At 47.2% G+C, this 15,204-nt stretch overlaps 6 protein-coding genes across 6 annotated transcripts; 3 read left to right on the top strand and 3 right to left on the bottom strand.

Moving 5' to 3' along the window:
• Positions 1-86: 86 nt before the first annotated feature.
• On the bottom strand, positions 87-1,781 carry FOBCDRAFT_249177 (prion-inhibition and propagation-domain-containing protein; the record flags this gene model as incomplete). Its single annotated transcript, XM_031177736.2, has 1 exon — positions 87-1,781. One exon carries the CDS (start codon positions 1,779-1,781, stop codon positions 87-89), a length of 1,695 nt encoding a protein of 564 aa, XP_031048869.2.
• A 390-nt stretch (positions 1,782-2,171) lies between these two features.
• FOBCDRAFT_317618 (uncharacterized protein) lies at positions 2,172-6,491 on the top strand (the record flags this gene model as incomplete). The annotated part of the gene is made up of 4 exons (XM_031177737.3): positions 2,172-3,328; positions 3,390-3,471; positions 3,563-3,642; positions 3,690-6,491. 4 exons carry the CDS (start codon positions 2,172-2,174, stop codon positions 6,448-6,450), a joined length of 4,080 nt encoding a protein of 1,359 aa, XP_031048870.2. The 3' UTR covers positions 6,451-6,491.
• A 581-nt stretch (positions 6,492-7,072) lies between these two features.
• Positions 7,073-9,316, top strand: FOBCDRAFT_290932 (Neutral/alkaline nonlysosomal ceramidase; the record flags this gene model as incomplete). The annotated part of the gene is made up of 1 exon (XM_031177738.2): positions 7,073-9,316. The coding sequence occupies one exon, from the start codon at positions 7,073-7,075 to the stop codon at positions 9,314-9,316; it is 2,244 nt and encodes a 747-aa protein (XP_031048871.2).
• A 533-nt stretch (positions 9,317-9,849) lies between these two features.
• Positions 9,850-11,223, top strand: FOBCDRAFT_238355 (S-adenosyl-L-methionine-dependent methyltransferase; the record flags this gene model as incomplete). The annotated part of the gene is made up of 7 exons (XM_059610196.1): positions 9,850-9,894; positions 10,025-10,115; positions 10,165-10,206; positions 10,251-10,454; positions 10,508-10,677; positions 10,730-11,139; positions 11,190-11,223. The coding sequence occupies 7 exons, from the start codon at positions 9,850-9,852 to the stop codon at positions 11,221-11,223; spliced, it is 996 nt and encodes a 331-aa protein (XP_059464555.1).
• Positions 11,224-11,563: 340 nt separating this feature from the next.
• On the bottom strand, positions 11,564-12,928 carry FOBCDRAFT_238356 (MFS monocarboxylate transporter-like protein; the record flags this gene model as incomplete). The annotated part of the gene is made up of 4 exons (XM_059610197.1): positions 11,564-12,348; positions 12,541-12,627; positions 12,687-12,855; positions 12,899-12,928. 4 exons carry the CDS (start codon positions 12,926-12,928, stop codon positions 11,564-11,566), a joined length of 1,071 nt encoding a protein of 356 aa, XP_059467000.1.
• A 938-nt stretch (positions 12,929-13,866) lies between these two features.
• On the bottom strand, positions 13,867-14,843 carry FOBCDRAFT_238357 (alpha/beta superfamily hydrolase; the record flags this gene model as incomplete). Its single annotated transcript, XM_031177740.2, has 2 exons — positions 13,867-14,658; positions 14,733-14,843. 2 exons carry the CDS (start codon positions 14,841-14,843, stop codon positions 13,867-13,869), a joined length of 903 nt encoding a protein of 300 aa, XP_031048873.2.
• Positions 14,844-15,204: the final 361 nt, after the last annotated feature.

Below are 15,204 nucleotides of genomic sequence, written 5' to 3' on the forward strand. Positions count from 1 at the left end.
AAGCTACTCAATATACCCCCTGATTTATGTTAGAAGCTACAGTGAATTATATCTAGTTACCAAGTAAAAATGGACTTTGGAACAAGCTATGTTCCGGAAAGGGGGACAACAACATGATCGTTAAACGCCAACGCTGGATGCCAGTCCTCCTGGTCCTTGCTAACTCTAGCACCGTTCTTCAAACACCAGCTCACAACATTCGCATACGCCGTCCCAACTCTAAAAGCAAATTGTGTCTCTGCAACTTGAGTCGCCCACTTCTGCACAGATTTCGCTTCCTCTTTGCCAAATGTGTCGCCTTTGGCATATGGACAAACATCTTTCAACGGCTGCCAGAACGCAATTTCTATCAAGACAAGTCCAAAGGAGTAGATATCATACTGTGTCATGTATCTCTTTGCCTCACTACCGATGTAATCAGGATGCCGATAAATGCTTCGTTCGACTTGTGCTGGCGTCTTGGCGGCATCGACGTTGGACTCTTCAGTATCCTGACGAGAAAACTCAAAACCGACGACAGAAGGACTTATCAGATCAGTATAAGGACCAAAGTACACGATGCTATGACTGCTAATAGCCTTGTGAACCCAGCCACTACTAAACAGTTCTGAGTAAGCTGTGGCCAAGGCCAAGGCCAGTTTCGCTCGGACCTCAAGAGGTGCCATGTGGAGAGATTGACGTCCCAACCGCTCTTGAAGCGTCATAACACGACAATTAGGGCCAGATTTTATGGATGGGGGCATCTCATATACGATCCACCAGCATTTAGCAACTTCATCTTCTGCGAAGCCGACTGCCTTTAGAAGGTAGTTACTTCTCCCGGGGCGTAGCATTGCGACAAGTCGGCTGAGGCGCATTTGTAACTTCGAGCGATTAGCCATGGAGCGTTCATCATCCCATGACTTCTTCTCAAACAGAACTTGTTCGCCAGTCGCTTTTCTCGTCGTGATAAATCGTTCCTTGTCTTTAGCTCCTATAGGCATAGCGAAAGCACTCTTGTCTAGCTGAGGGTTGCCTCGTAGGAAGTTCGTGGAGGTAGGAGCAGCAGCAACTGACTTTCTATCCACCAGGCCACGGAGTGATGATTCCATCGTTGGACTTCCCTCAAGGGCATTTCGGAGCAAAGAGACTGTGTTCTCATCATCTGCCTTTCCGACGATTATGATGTTGATTCTTGTCCAGTCTTGTCTGTACTGAAGATTCTGGCGCTCTGGTAAGAGTTGGTTCAGTTTGTTGGTGTACCTTTCCAGCTCGGCCACGCAGTCGCGGAACTTGGACTTGTTTCCTAATGCCCATCGGAGACGAGCTGGTAGGTTGACCTTGAAGGTACCGACCGGGAAGAAAGCCTTCTGTTCTTTCGAGATCAGGGACGGCGCTCCATCGTCGCTTTGTTTACCAGACAATGTCAGGCCTTGTTTATGAAGTTCTTCGTTCCACTTGTACGCCAATTCCTTTTGCCTCTGACCTACATCCTCCACAGTCGTAGATACGATTCCAAACTTAGCCTGTAATTTATTCAAGTCCTGAAAGAGTGCACTTATGCAGTCAAGCGCGTTTCGTATCTCTGGAAAGATTGGGTGTAGAGCCTCGAGAAGTCTGCCTTGCTCCAACCCCGCACTTCGACCCCAGCACTGTAGGCGGAACTGCTCAAGCTTCAGCTGCACAAACAACTCCTCACACTCTTTCGGAAAGTGTATCGCTGTGAGGACCAGGTCCACAGCTCGTTTAGCACCTTCGTATGTGATTTGCGTGAGGGCAATGATTGAGCCTGGATCAAGCATTGTAGTTGGCTGCCGTTTGGTTTTGTGACTGGACTAATGGTGTAAACTAACTTGAATAAGAACGGCTTCTCGTGTCGTTTGCCGCTCAATCCGGTGTGTTTGCTGTTTGCTCAATTGATGTCAAGTCATATGAGGCAATTTTTATTCAAGGCATAATCAGTGCAGCCTGATTTCAAGCTCTTACGTGGCAAATGCAGTATCAAGGCCTAGAACTGAATGGGCTGGGCTGAGCTGAACTTGGGTGGCTTAGGGTAACCAATCACAATCGAACCATCAGCGTTATCATATTATGCAGGCGCAGCGTCCGAGACATAACGGAGCCGAGGCAGAATCCATCTCCCACTTGGAGTCTTGCGGTTGTTGGACGCTTCATCATCTCAAACGCACAACATGGAGACGATTATAGACCCTTTCAGCCAGATCTTATGGCAGGACCCTTCAATACTACCGGCAGACAGTGTACAGCTCCAGCCTGTCGAGGAACAAGTCAAAGAGCAACTTAATCGGAATGAAAACAGATTTCCAACTTTCCTGGCCCATGTCTCATCCTTGGAAAAGAAGGGACGTAACACAGAAACTGTTTTTATAGATGAGTATATCCAAGGCTTCACCGAGCGATCGTTCATCGATCGCGGCGCAACCTTCTCGGTAGAACGAGCCATCGCAATCCCAAACCCTCAAACAACCAGCTCTGCGCCTGCAGTCATCCGCCAAAACCGTGTAGTGGCTTTAAAAACAGTTCGGATTCAGTCTCAATCTGATGAACTACCCAAGGCAGGCTGGGATCACGTATTGCTCGAAATTCGCGCTCTTCTTCACGAGACCCTTCGCTACCATCCTAACATCGTGCGCCTCGTCGGCTTGTGCTGGGGACCCAACGGAGCATCCGGAAGCGTTTATCCTCAACTTGTCATCGAGCATGCAGAACACGGAACGTTAGAGGATCTGCAAAGTAACTCGAAATCACCACTTTCTTTCGCTGTCAAGCAAAAACTGCTGTATGATGCGGGGAAAGGCTTATCTATCATTCACGCTTGCAGCATTATTCACGGCGACATCAAACGTCAGAATGTACTGATATTCGCAGATAAATCCAGTCATGGCCCTTATATAGCTAAACTGGCTGACTTTGGAGGCGCTGTCTACGGTTCTGAGAAGTATGACTCTTATCGCTTCATCTGCAAGACACCGAGATACGCGGCACCGGAAACCGACGGCATAGTCACGGCGGAGGCCGCAAAGCTATGCGACGTCTACTCTTTTGGTTTACTTGCCTGTGAAACATTTGCAGATGGGGATTTGGCCAATCTCCATTATGAGTTTAGTCCTCGGCGAGAGGCTTCGGGTTCATCGGTGACGCTGGCTCAATTGAAGCAGTCGGGACGACTTCTACACAGAGCGACATGTATGATCCAAGATTACTTTGATATGCGTGAGATCAATCAGGATTGTACGGAAATGGTTCTATATGTTCTTGAACAGACCATACAAAAGAACCTAGCAGATAGGTCTTTGGCCAAGGCACAGGTTGCTCTGAGAGGCATCCCGTATGTCAAAACTCCACCAAATCGACCAAAGTGCAACCCAACTGATCTCTTGCTACCCTAGTCTTTCAGAAATTGATGAGTACTTAAGTAACGTCGACCAAATGAATCGCAAGTGGAAGGAAGTTGAAGACAACGAACCTCCAGTGAGTGACCTTCTCCACTCGGACAGTTCCTCTTCCCAGCCTGCAACATGAGGCAGCGGATGTTCCACAGGCCGAACTAACATCTTGTCAGGGAAAGCATGGCATTAGTGCAGACGGTGCTGGACTATTTTTAGGCACTGTTGGAGCTACTTATGATCCTCAGAACAACACGTAAGATATGCTAAAACGTACGTTTTTCATGCTAACACCTGTTACAGCCCCGGCTTCAGGCCAATAGTCAAGGCCCCAGTAAACCCAGGTTTCGTCTTTGAGCCCGAGAAACTCAAGAAGGTCTTGTCATGGCAGCAGCAAGAACATATCCTCCAAGCCCTTCATGCTATCTCAGACTCTGGGGATCAAAGCCGCGATGTCGAACTACATAGGCTCTTCGCAGCTTGGTTTCTCTTCAGATGCCACATCGCCGAATTTGGCACGTCCCTCGACCCCGGAAGAGCCTGCGCTGCACTTAGACGAGCAGCAAGTGACGCAGTAACCGGATCTGATGATTCAAGCGGGTTCGAATATCTCGCCGCATCATGTGTATGGCGTGTGAGCCAAGCTCTAGGACAAACACCGCCCGAGCTGCTAGCCGTCTTTCCGTCGAGTCTCACATGGGCTACTCTTCGTGGAGGGTGGCAAGCCGGCCAAGATCTCGAGGACGCTCTGCCGTTACTGAGTGACGAACTGAGAGACAACGCCACCCAAGCATGCTCGACAGCACGGAAGCTTGCTAATCACTACAGCGGCGTTCCTGGGTCTCTTGCGTTCCTACCACGGCATTTGAAAAAGGACTTTCAGATCGATGACTTGGAGCAGCTGCAACAGGAACTCAAGGAGGAGCTTGGAGAGGCCTACGACCAGTCACTGAAGAGCTCCCTCGCAGGAAATGAAAATACTCAGCAGGTGACTCATTTCGACAGAATCTTTGTCAACAGTCGTGGACATGGAGTTCTGCACATGGCAGCAGCCCGTGGACAAGCCAAGACAATTGACCATCTCATCAAGACCTTCAAGTTGACTATCGACCTTCCGAACCAAGACTGCGAAGAAACGCCATTGGTCTGTTCTTGTCGGAATGCCCATTTAGAGGCTTCACTAGCACTACTTAGACACGGTGCTGATCCAAAAGGACATCCCTTGGGTCAAGACACCCCACTACATTGGCTGTGGAGGTTCGAAAAAGAGGATATGATGTCAATGGCAAAGGGCTTACTAGACGCCGGGGCTCTAATAGATGCCGCATCAGGTGGCATGAGAGCTGAAGTCCTCAAGGCGTACGCCGACTGGGAGGGAACTATGTCTATCTCCACAACACCTCTTGGCAGATGTGTTCTATTCCAGAACATCCATGCTGCAGAAGTCCTCATCGAACTTGGTGCTGATCCCTTTATTGAAGTTGAAGGGAAGTCACCCTTTCAGCTTGCCGCTCTGCTAGCATTCCCGAAATTCCTTCGACTATTCTTGAGACAGGGCTATGCCGAATCGAGGATCTCAGGCTTGTTCGATGGTTTTGACGATCTGGCTCTTTTAAAGATGACTCAGGGGCAAAGGGCTGGCAACCGAGACACGTTTTCCTTGCTCAGCCGACTGATTAGAAACGGCCCGAGATATCGTTCAGATGTCGAGGAAACACTTGCCATTTTCAAGGGGCAGAGAGAACTACTCGGTAACGCCGACTCAAGTACCGGATCATCTGGAGAAGCCCTGTGCATGCAAATTCGGCTTGGGAACCCTGATATCGTTGAGGCGTTACTAAAAATGGGTCATAATCCCTCCGGCTCGCCTGATAATCGACCCATGCGCGAAGCGATCCTGCTCAATGATGAGAGAGTGTTTCGACTGTTGAGGGACTATGGCTGCGGTATCGAAAGTTACCCTGAGTTGCCGGGTACGTTACTTCACGACTCGGCAACGAGACCGGCTTCATCGCCCCCTGGGACTGTCATAGCGGAAGAGCTCATATCGTCCGGAGTTTCTGTTATGGATCATCCAGCAGGGACTAGACCGCCTGTTGTTGAAGCTATCTTACATGGATACTTTGACCTAGCGAATCTACTCATACAGCATGGAGCGCAAATTGGCAGCCCATATCAGCTGGGGACCGAACTCCCGCGAATTTCCATTCTCAAGGAGCTACTTGAGCAAAGAACGGAGACGTCGCTGTCAATCCTTCAATCCCTGTTGAAACCAAACGACACAACAGCTGATCACGAGTCTATGCTCCATCACGATGAGCAGTTTGACTTTATCGTGGATCATATTGGTGACGCCGAAGAACAAAAAAGCGCATGGATTGTCCTTGCTACCTCGCCACCAGCACGCAAGAACGTAGTCGAAGCAGAAATCTACATGGCGCAAGTCCAATGCATGCTCTCAGAGAATTCGCCTTTCGCGACCAAAGAGTGCATAAACTTTGATCATCCAAAACTTGGTACCGCCTTGTGCCGAGCCGCTTTGTTCCAAAATCATTTCTTAGTCGGAAAGCTTCTTCTTAGCGGTGCTGATCCCAATATCAGATTCCGTCAAAACTTTGGACCAGCGCAGAGATACTTTGGCGACGGATCACCGATTAATCTCGCGCTGGGTTGCTATGAAGTTGCTATTGAAGGCTGGAGTGAGACTGTGCCGGATACTATGCTGGAGGACATGCGAAGTGTCATTAATGAATTGGAGTCTATCCCGGACTATCCGGAGGAAGCGCTTACCCGAGGAGAGACACTCAGGAAGCGGCATGAGGATATATTACGGCTGCGAGATGACGGATTGGCTATGCAATCGCAGATGGCTAGTATGAACCTTGAGCAAGGGCCAGTTGATCTATCAAATATGAGCGCGGTGCAGGCGCCAGAAGTTGAGGAGAGCCAGCGGGAGATGTTTCAGGCTACAGAGACAATTATTCGATGGATGTTTGATTCACAGCGATACGGAACAATTGGACGAGCAGAACTGGCTAAGATAGCAGAAGGCGAGAACGCATAGCCAGTCTATCAATAAACGCTATCCGAATAAGTTAGTATACACACTGATATGCGCTGTTATCAGCCTATACCCCGATAAGAAACTTCGCGTGACCTATCGTAGCACTCACCCACCATCCCAACAAAAGATCCAACTTCCTATCTCGACCACAATCTGAAAGAAATTCGGTACTTCAAGATGCGGGGATGCACTTGTTTCTCGTCATGGTTGCCACGTGAATTGCTTCTGCCGGGCTATCTCCTTAAAACAGAACCTGCACTGCAACCCATACGCGATCGGTTAAATGGTTGATATCTCGAATCGGTAGGATTTCCGTATGCGAGATATCGTCAGAGGGGTCGAGGTGCATATTCTTGGCTTAATTAGGAAAATACCTCGGTTCTGGTATATATAACTACCTGTAAAGTAATTGAAAAGAGCTGGAATTCTTGATTTTGTGAATGTGATAGCTGAAAGGTATGCGACTGAATTGATGCAGACCGCTTTGGAAGCCACTTATCGCATCATCTTAAGCCATCCATGAAATGATGAGTAAATACTATAAATACAAGGACATGTCGCCTTTCGTATACATGACTCTCAAAGTGAAAACATTCGTTGACCCAATTTAATCGTGGTCATGATGTTCACCGCAACTTATCACAATCTTTCATATGTGATCCTGTTATACCTGAGCTTCACCACCTTCCTATTCCAGACAGTATCATGCCTCGCCGTCCCTTCACCTGAAGATGCCTCCAACGATAACACAAAGCGAGCTGATGACTCTGCTGATGTCTACTTGCTCGGTATCGGCAAGGCTGACGTGACTGGCCCTGTCGTCGAGCTCAATCTTATGGGATACGCCGACCTCGGGCAGATAGGAACGGGCTTGCGTCAGCGCCTTTACTCTCGGGCTTTCATCGTGGGTAATCCGGATGAACCCAAAGAACGGTTTGTCTACTTGGTCTTGGATACTCAGTCTGGTGATACTGCTATTCGCAGAGGTATCCTTGAGGGCATTGCTGCTTTGGGATCGGAGTACGCAGTGTACACGTCTGATAATGTTGCTGTTACTGGAACGCATTCGCACGCTGGGCCAGCAGGTTGGAATAACTATCTCATGCCTCAGATCTCTGCTCTGGGATTCAATCAACAGGCATACCAGGCCATCGTTGACGGTGCTGTCCTTTCTGTCAAGCGGGCGCATGAAAGTCTTGCCAAGGGTCGTCTAAGCGTAGGCAAGATTCGCGTCGAAGACGTCAACATCAATCGAAGCCTTTATGCATACCAAGCTAACCCAAAGTCTGAGCGGGACAAGTACCAGGATGAGGTTGACAAGGAGCTGACCATGCTTAAATTCACTCGCGACTCAGACAACAAAGTCACTGGAGTGTTAACATGGTTCTCGGTTCACGGTACAAGTCTTTACATGAACAACACTCTTGTTGCTGGCGATAACAAGGGTGTGAGTGCCTACCTTCTGGAGCAAGCTATTCGTGGAACCAACGGAGCGACTGATGATTTCGTGGCCGGCTTTTCACAAGCTGCCGTCGCTGATACCACGCCAAATGTCGAAGGGGCCTGGTGTGAGGATGGTTCAGGAAAGCAGTGCGACTTCAAGGATGCGACTTGTGGTGGCAAGATAGAGACTTGTCACGGAAGAGGACCTTTCTGGGGTTTGAATGACGGAGGCACCAAGTCATGCTGGGAAATTGGTCGTAGGGTCTTCAAGCAGGCTGATAAGTTGTACAATCAGATGCAAGGTGGTGATGGTGTTGCGGTCACGGGAAAGAGTGTTCTTGGATATCACTCATTCCAGGACTTTTCCGACTTCACCTTTCAGCTACCCAATGGCACATCAGCAAAGACATGTGCAGCAGCCTTCGGATACTCTTTCGCCGCTGGAACTACCGACGGTCCTGGGTACTTCGACTTCAAGCAGGGTGATTCCGGTGAACCCGATGCCAGTCCCTTCTGGGCTCTTGTATCAAAGTTCTTGCGCGACCCTACCAAGGAGCAAGTTGAATGTCAGTCACCCAAGCCGATTCTTATTGACGCTGGCGAGATCACACTGCCTTATGCTTGGGCTCCCAACATTGTGGATATCCAGATGCTTCGTGTCGGTAATTTCTTCATTATCGTTTCAGCACCTGAGCTGACGACTATGTCTTCACGACGTTGGCGCAATAGTATCAGTGATGAGATCAAGGATAGAGGTGGCGTTGGAAGTGACCCTATTGTTGTAGCTGGTGGACCTGGCAATACATACGCTCATTATTGTACGACACCTGAAGAGTATGATGTGCAGCGCTACGAAGGTGGCTCAACAGTCCATGGCAGACATAGTCTGGACGCTTACATCAACCTGACATCAACCTATCTCGGATACCTCCTCCAGGAAAAGGGCGCGTCGAAGCCGCCTGCTGGTCCAGCTGCGCCTGATAATCGGAAGAATTCCATTTCTCTCACCACAGGCGTTGTTTACGACAACCCCAAGATCGGCACTAAGTTTGGCGACGTTATCAAAGACGTGAGTAAGTCAAAGTTTGCAGTTGGCGATACTATCAGCGCTACGTTTGTGGGAGCCAATCCACGTAACAATCTTCACCTCGAGGATACTTATGCGGCAGTTGAGAAGAAGGACGGATCTAAGTGGGTTCAAGTTCGGACTGACGAAGATTGGGATCTTGTTTTTGAGTGGAAGAGACTTGATGGTTTGCTTGGATCGAGTGAGGTTGCTATCACTTGGGAGACTGGATGGCAGGATGCGAAGGATATTGGTTCTGGGACGTACAGATTGAGCTATTATGGAGATAGCAAGGCTCCCATCACGGGTAAGATTAATACCTTTACGGGTAGGAGTAGTGAGTTCACTATTTCTTAGATGTCTTAGTCAGTATCCAATTAGGCCACATCAACCCCAAGATACTTTACTCTTTCTCAAGTAGATCTACATCTTAATCATCCAGTGTGCTTGGTGAGGCTTGTATACCCATTGAACTGCAGATCGAGAGTATGGATGGACCCTACAATGCACTTCATTTTAATAATATCGAGGTTGCCAAATGAAATCTATGAGGCATCTAGTTTTCCAAGCATGGAAGACTCTTTTATTTTTCCAGTCAATTGGATACTCATCGCTCCTGCAATCGATGCGGCAGATGGATAATCACTCGGAAGCCGAGATGAGGGGCAACATTATGCAGACCATATCAGACCACTGACCCATGTCGTAGCCACGTACGCATCTGCATGTTGGTTACTGTCAATTCAAGAGAGCCAGTGATATTGATTCTTATTTCTTCGCTTGAAAAGCATGATGCATCCTACTTGCCCAACCATCTGCCATTTCAACCTGCGGATTCCTCCATCTTCACTTATCCCGCATTGAGCGATTTTCAGGTCATCAACATGAACATGTCGACTGTAGATACAGATCCAGTTCTTCATCCTGATGAGCAGGTAAGAGAATGTGTCGTGTATCAAAAGTCAAACACTGAATGATATCAGATCAATAACGATGCCGACTCGTCGATTGAAACTGTATGCAGCTGAATTATCCACATCAAAGGACTCGACTGACAGGTGATAGGATACCGCTTCATCAACAACGAGCATCTCAAGTTCCATCTTGAACTATCGGCATGAGAACGGTAGAACTTACCATCGCTACAAAGACGGAAGTGAGAAGCATTGCCTACCTCAATTGCCGATTTCTAACAACTTCGCTAGAATATCATCTTCCAAATGACCAGGTCGAAAATGAGCGTCTCGGTATGGTAACACGACTATGTTGAAGCATGTTACTAATAGATCAGACCTCCAACATAACCTTTTCCTCCTAACATTTGGAGATAAACTAGGTCTTGCTCCACCCAATGACCCCGGTGCAAAGGTTGGACGCGTACTCGACGTGGGAACGGGAACCGGAATATGGGCCATTGACTACGCTGATGAGCACCCAGAAGCTGAGGTAGTCCTCTTTCCGGCCAATCCTACTAGAGCCTCTACTAACTGCATAGGTCATTGGGGTTGACCTCTCGCCAATTCAACCAGCTTTGTGAGTAACCCCAAGGTCATATTTCTTCCGCTAACATCTCCAGTGTCCCGCCAAACCTTCGTTTTATTATTGATGATATTGACGAAGACTGGGAATATGGTCAGCCATTTGACTATATCCATAGCAGAATGATGGTCTTTAGTATTAAGAATTGGGAGGACTACATCCGCAAGATCTTCAAGCATGTCTTCAACCTCCACTCTCTTCCATAAGACTAACCTGTGTAGCAATGTCAAGCCTGGTGGCTATGTTGAGTTTCAAGAGACTGGAGGTATAATTCTCTCCGACGACGGGACTCTTACCCCGGATCACGCCCTCTCCAAATGGTGTAACCTCCTCGGGGAGGCCTTTACTAAGCTCGGGAGTACGTCTATCGAGTTCGACAAGATCAAAGCTATTATGCAAGAAGTCGGTTTTGTCGATGTCGTCGACAAAAGATTCAAGTGGCCTACCAATCCGTGGCCTCGAGATAAGAAGTATAAAGAATTGGGAACGTGGAATCATTATAATTCTTCGAACGCTTTGGAGTCGTTGACCATGGCATCATTTTCGAGGGCTCACGGATGGTCGCGGGATGAGGTCATTATGTTCCTTGTTGATGTGAGGAAGGATCTGAATAATCCCAGTGTTCATGCTTATAATCCAATGTGAGTATCTCTGATGTGATGGATAGGGGCTGGGGACTAACGATTGGCAGATGTTCCATCTATGGAAAGAAACCTGATTTTTAAGACGTGCAAGGGTTGAGTTGAAACCCCAGTTTACGTTCTGAACGCACTCCTGAGTACTTGCCAGACTTTAAGGACTTCGAACCATTCTTTATTAATAAGCACATATTGACACAGGGACTAGCACAGGCAATCAACTAAGCAGATAATATGGAGCATTTTCATTCTCATGCTTGTAAAAAAGAAAATGTGCGAACTGTCTTGGCTGATACTATCGTGTCCTTGTTTTATGTGTTAACAGCCTATAAATTTGGTCATTCTATGGCTAAAAGGGTGTTGTTATACTACCTCAGGTTTTCATATCCCTATTTCTTAAGTTTAAACGGCTTACTCTCAATTAAGACTAGGATATAGACAAGAGCCTCCAATGCTGACTAGTCCCCTTCGCAAAAATAAAAAGAAGAGACGAGACTGCATACGCTGTGCCACAGAACAGAACCAAGGCGGTGTAGTGGTTGCCGTCACTTGTGCCTAAGATGAACCCTGAGATGGGAACTCCAGCCAATGTGGCAAAGCTCACCACGCCATAGGCCGTGCCATACGTTGTGGCATATTCCTCTGTTTTGCAGAGCTGAGCTACACATACTGGCGTCAAGCTGAAAGCGGTGCCGCTGAAAAAGTCATAGGCTACAGCGAAGGAAACGACAACGGCAGCGCTAGATCTCGCTTGAAGCCATAAACAAAAGATTGATAAATTGGAGAGAGTCGCGCAAATGATCATAACGTTGAATCGACCGAGCCTATCGGCAACAAACCCAGGTAGACAACGTCCCAAGGTAGATGCCGAGTTGAGAATTGCTAGTTTGTTGGGAGAGAGGTCATTGTGTTCATAGAAAGAGGCGTATGTGGTGATGTATGCTGGAGGCACCAAAACAGCCCAATCCAAAATAAATATTGCCATCATTGTAAGTGTGAACCTAGTGTCTTCAAAACCCTTCCAGTCGAGAACAACCCGCGAGGTTGTATTTGCTGGGAGCCGTGTCTTGAGTAAGGGCAGACTGGCTAGGAAACACAACAAGGTAATGAGCGCAAAGCATCGCATTGTCCAGGGAAATCCGATTTGATGTGAGAGACGCGAAAATGCAAGGGTATAGCAAAGGCCTCCGATACCACCAGGTAGGAGAGACCCTATGCCAACGAGATAAGCAGAGCCCTAAGCTAACGTCACTTGGTGAGAAGAATATTACCAGTTTATGCTTTCCTTTGGATGCCTTGGAGGTCTCTCTTCTTCAATCATATGGACCACTAGTATCACTACCCTTGGACATTGGTTCACGCAAAATCGTGGACTGGCGACTGGCCTTGCAACAACTGCTGTACAGAAATTCGTCCATACCAGCGAGACCACCAAGCCACATGGTCCAGTAGGGAACAAGTATTTGAGACCATACCGATCAAATATTGGACCTATAGGAATGTAAGATACCTTTCTGTGTGATTCGGACGCTTGACGTGGATAAGCTTACCCGCCTGAATGCCCCCAAAGAAGAAAAGAAAAGCGAATGTGCTGAATATCCATGCGATTTGAGGCTCTGAATAGTCGTCAAGCTGGTTGACGAGGAGCCATGCTTGGAAGATGCCAGTCGAGTTGAGGAGACCCGAGGCTGGAAACAGAGCCAACCACGCCCCCTGGTGCTTGAAGACTGGGCACAGGACCCTCTCACAGTGGCAAATGTACTCGAGACCAGCTTGAGCCCCAAGTCGCCATTTTTTGCATATCTCTCAGCTTGTGGAACCGGCCAAGTTCGAGATAAGAAGTCACTAGATGAAAGTATTCACCTTACTAGGACCTTTCAGGTCGCAGGGTTCCGTCACGTTATAGGTACCTTGTGGGAGGTCAACGATAAACTATGCGTTACTATGGCACAGTTGTTCTACCGTTTTCTGCATAGGACAGGGATAAGTGATGATGGGATAAGCCATGGCCTTCACTTCGCAACCAGGCAGCTTCGAGACAGCTGGGTACAAGGGTTGGGCTATGGTGAGAATGTAATTAAAGATGCAGATATGGTGAGAGGCGTGATGACCTGTGACGACACAGAATTGCAGTATCCGCTTTGGGTTCCGTATGCTCACTATGGTGTGTAGATGTGGAGAGTAGCTTGACCTGCTATGAGTTTTAATAACTATAGTATAAGATAATAATTCTAGGTTTCCCAAAAAACTTAAATTAATACCTAGCCTTTTGCCTTATATTATATTTCACTTGAATTGGTATTTTAGTAAGTTATTATTTTTAAATTTAATTACTAGAAATATTAAAAGTAATATCTTAAAATATTAGGATTCCTTTATTTAAAAAAATACGTTCTATTTAATTAATAGCTATTATTTACTTATTAGAAGATTATTTAATTCTTAATAAAAAAAGTTTTTATATATAAAATTATCTCCTTGAATATATTTAACTTTAATAATGTGCTTTAAGTTATTCTACTATATAATATTATAACTATATATTTATAAATACAAGTTTACATACATTTATCAATCACGCCTCTAGGTTTCAGACTAGCGGATGGAAGGCTCTGAACGCACTGGGTTTGAGAGAGTACCCAGGTTTGGACGCACAGAACCTTTGTCTTCCGACATCAAATGAAAAAGCAGAATGCAAACGTAATTCTAAGTCTATTAGAAGCTAAATTTCTAATATTTAACATAACGGTCAAGAAAGTCAATTTGCACCTTTATATTTTCCTTAAAATAGTCTCCTGTATAAAGATCAAAATGCCCACATCCATCCAGGTAGAGTAGTTGTTTAGGCTCTCGCGCCTTGTTGAAGGCATCCATTTGGGATGCCGTTCGTACTAAGACATCGTTGCCGGGAACAACAAACAAAAGTGGTGTTGGGGAGACTCTATGAATCATAGACTGGCCCTCAAAGCTGAGCATGTGCAGTTGGGTCTGCGAAGTGATGTAGTTCTCCCAGCGGCTTCCACAGGTCTTTTGGAGACTCATCAAATCGTAGGCGTCCTTGGTGGGGAACATGGCGTTTGTTGTAGCTGGATCCGAAGACTCTCGATCAGCAGCAATCAGCGGCACGGTTGGTGGGTCTAATCCAGAGGTAATCTGACGCCGGTCCTCCAGCAAAGTCGGGATACGATCTTTGAACGCGAGTGATCTGACCTCGCCTGAAACAGCGGGGCACTGGATGATAGCAGCTTTGATCCGCTTATCGATTGCTGCAGCATAAATGACATTCCCACCAGAGAAGCTGCTACCCCAGTATACAATCTTATCCTTGTCGACACAAGGAATACTGGCTGCAAAGTTGAATGCGTCGTAGTAGTCTGCTTGCTGTAACGGAGGGTTGGACTCCTGCCGAGGCAGACCATCGCTATCTCCCCAATTACGGTTGTCATACAACAATACTACGTACCCTGCATCGTGGAAAGCTGACGCAAAATTCGGCAGCAGGAAGTGGCGGGTTCCACCAAGCTAAATGAATATTTCTTGTTAGACATCCTATAACCTAAGACGTGATAACAGAGCGGAGGCTGTATAGTACTAACACCGTGGGTCATGATGATGCATGGCGAGGTCTCCGGTTGGGGGTACAGCCAGCCACGTAGTGCGATGCCATCACACGCTCGAAATTCGATGTCTCGTCGTGGAAGGCCCATGATTGAAATCGGGCGCGGTATGTATGTCAAAAGCGTGGATGGAGAAGAACTTGAGAAGATATGCCAGTTCGTTAAGTATTGATGAATGAGCTGGTTGACTGCATGCAGGGTACTTTTTCATAGGTAAATTCCTCTGAGCTACATCTCTATCTAAGAGGTCCTGATGACGTTCGAGAAGATAGCTATAACAGATTAATAATCTGCAGAGTTCCCTGGAAGGGATTTGTCAAACAGCCCGTGCCGGGCTCGTGTGTCACCTCTCCCGATTGTTCGTGATAGCTTTTTGTCAACCCTTGCTACTTGCTACATTAGAACTTTAAGTTACAGTGGGGGAGTGGGGATGCCGCGGCTTGCAGGTGGA

This window comes from Fusarium oxysporum, chromosome III (genome assembly GCF_013085055.1).
Source record: "Fusarium oxysporum Fo47 chromosome III, complete sequence".
In the NCBI taxonomy this organism is placed as follows: domain Eukaryota; kingdom Fungi; phylum Ascomycota; class Sordariomycetes; order Hypocreales; family Nectriaceae; genus Fusarium; species Fusarium oxysporum.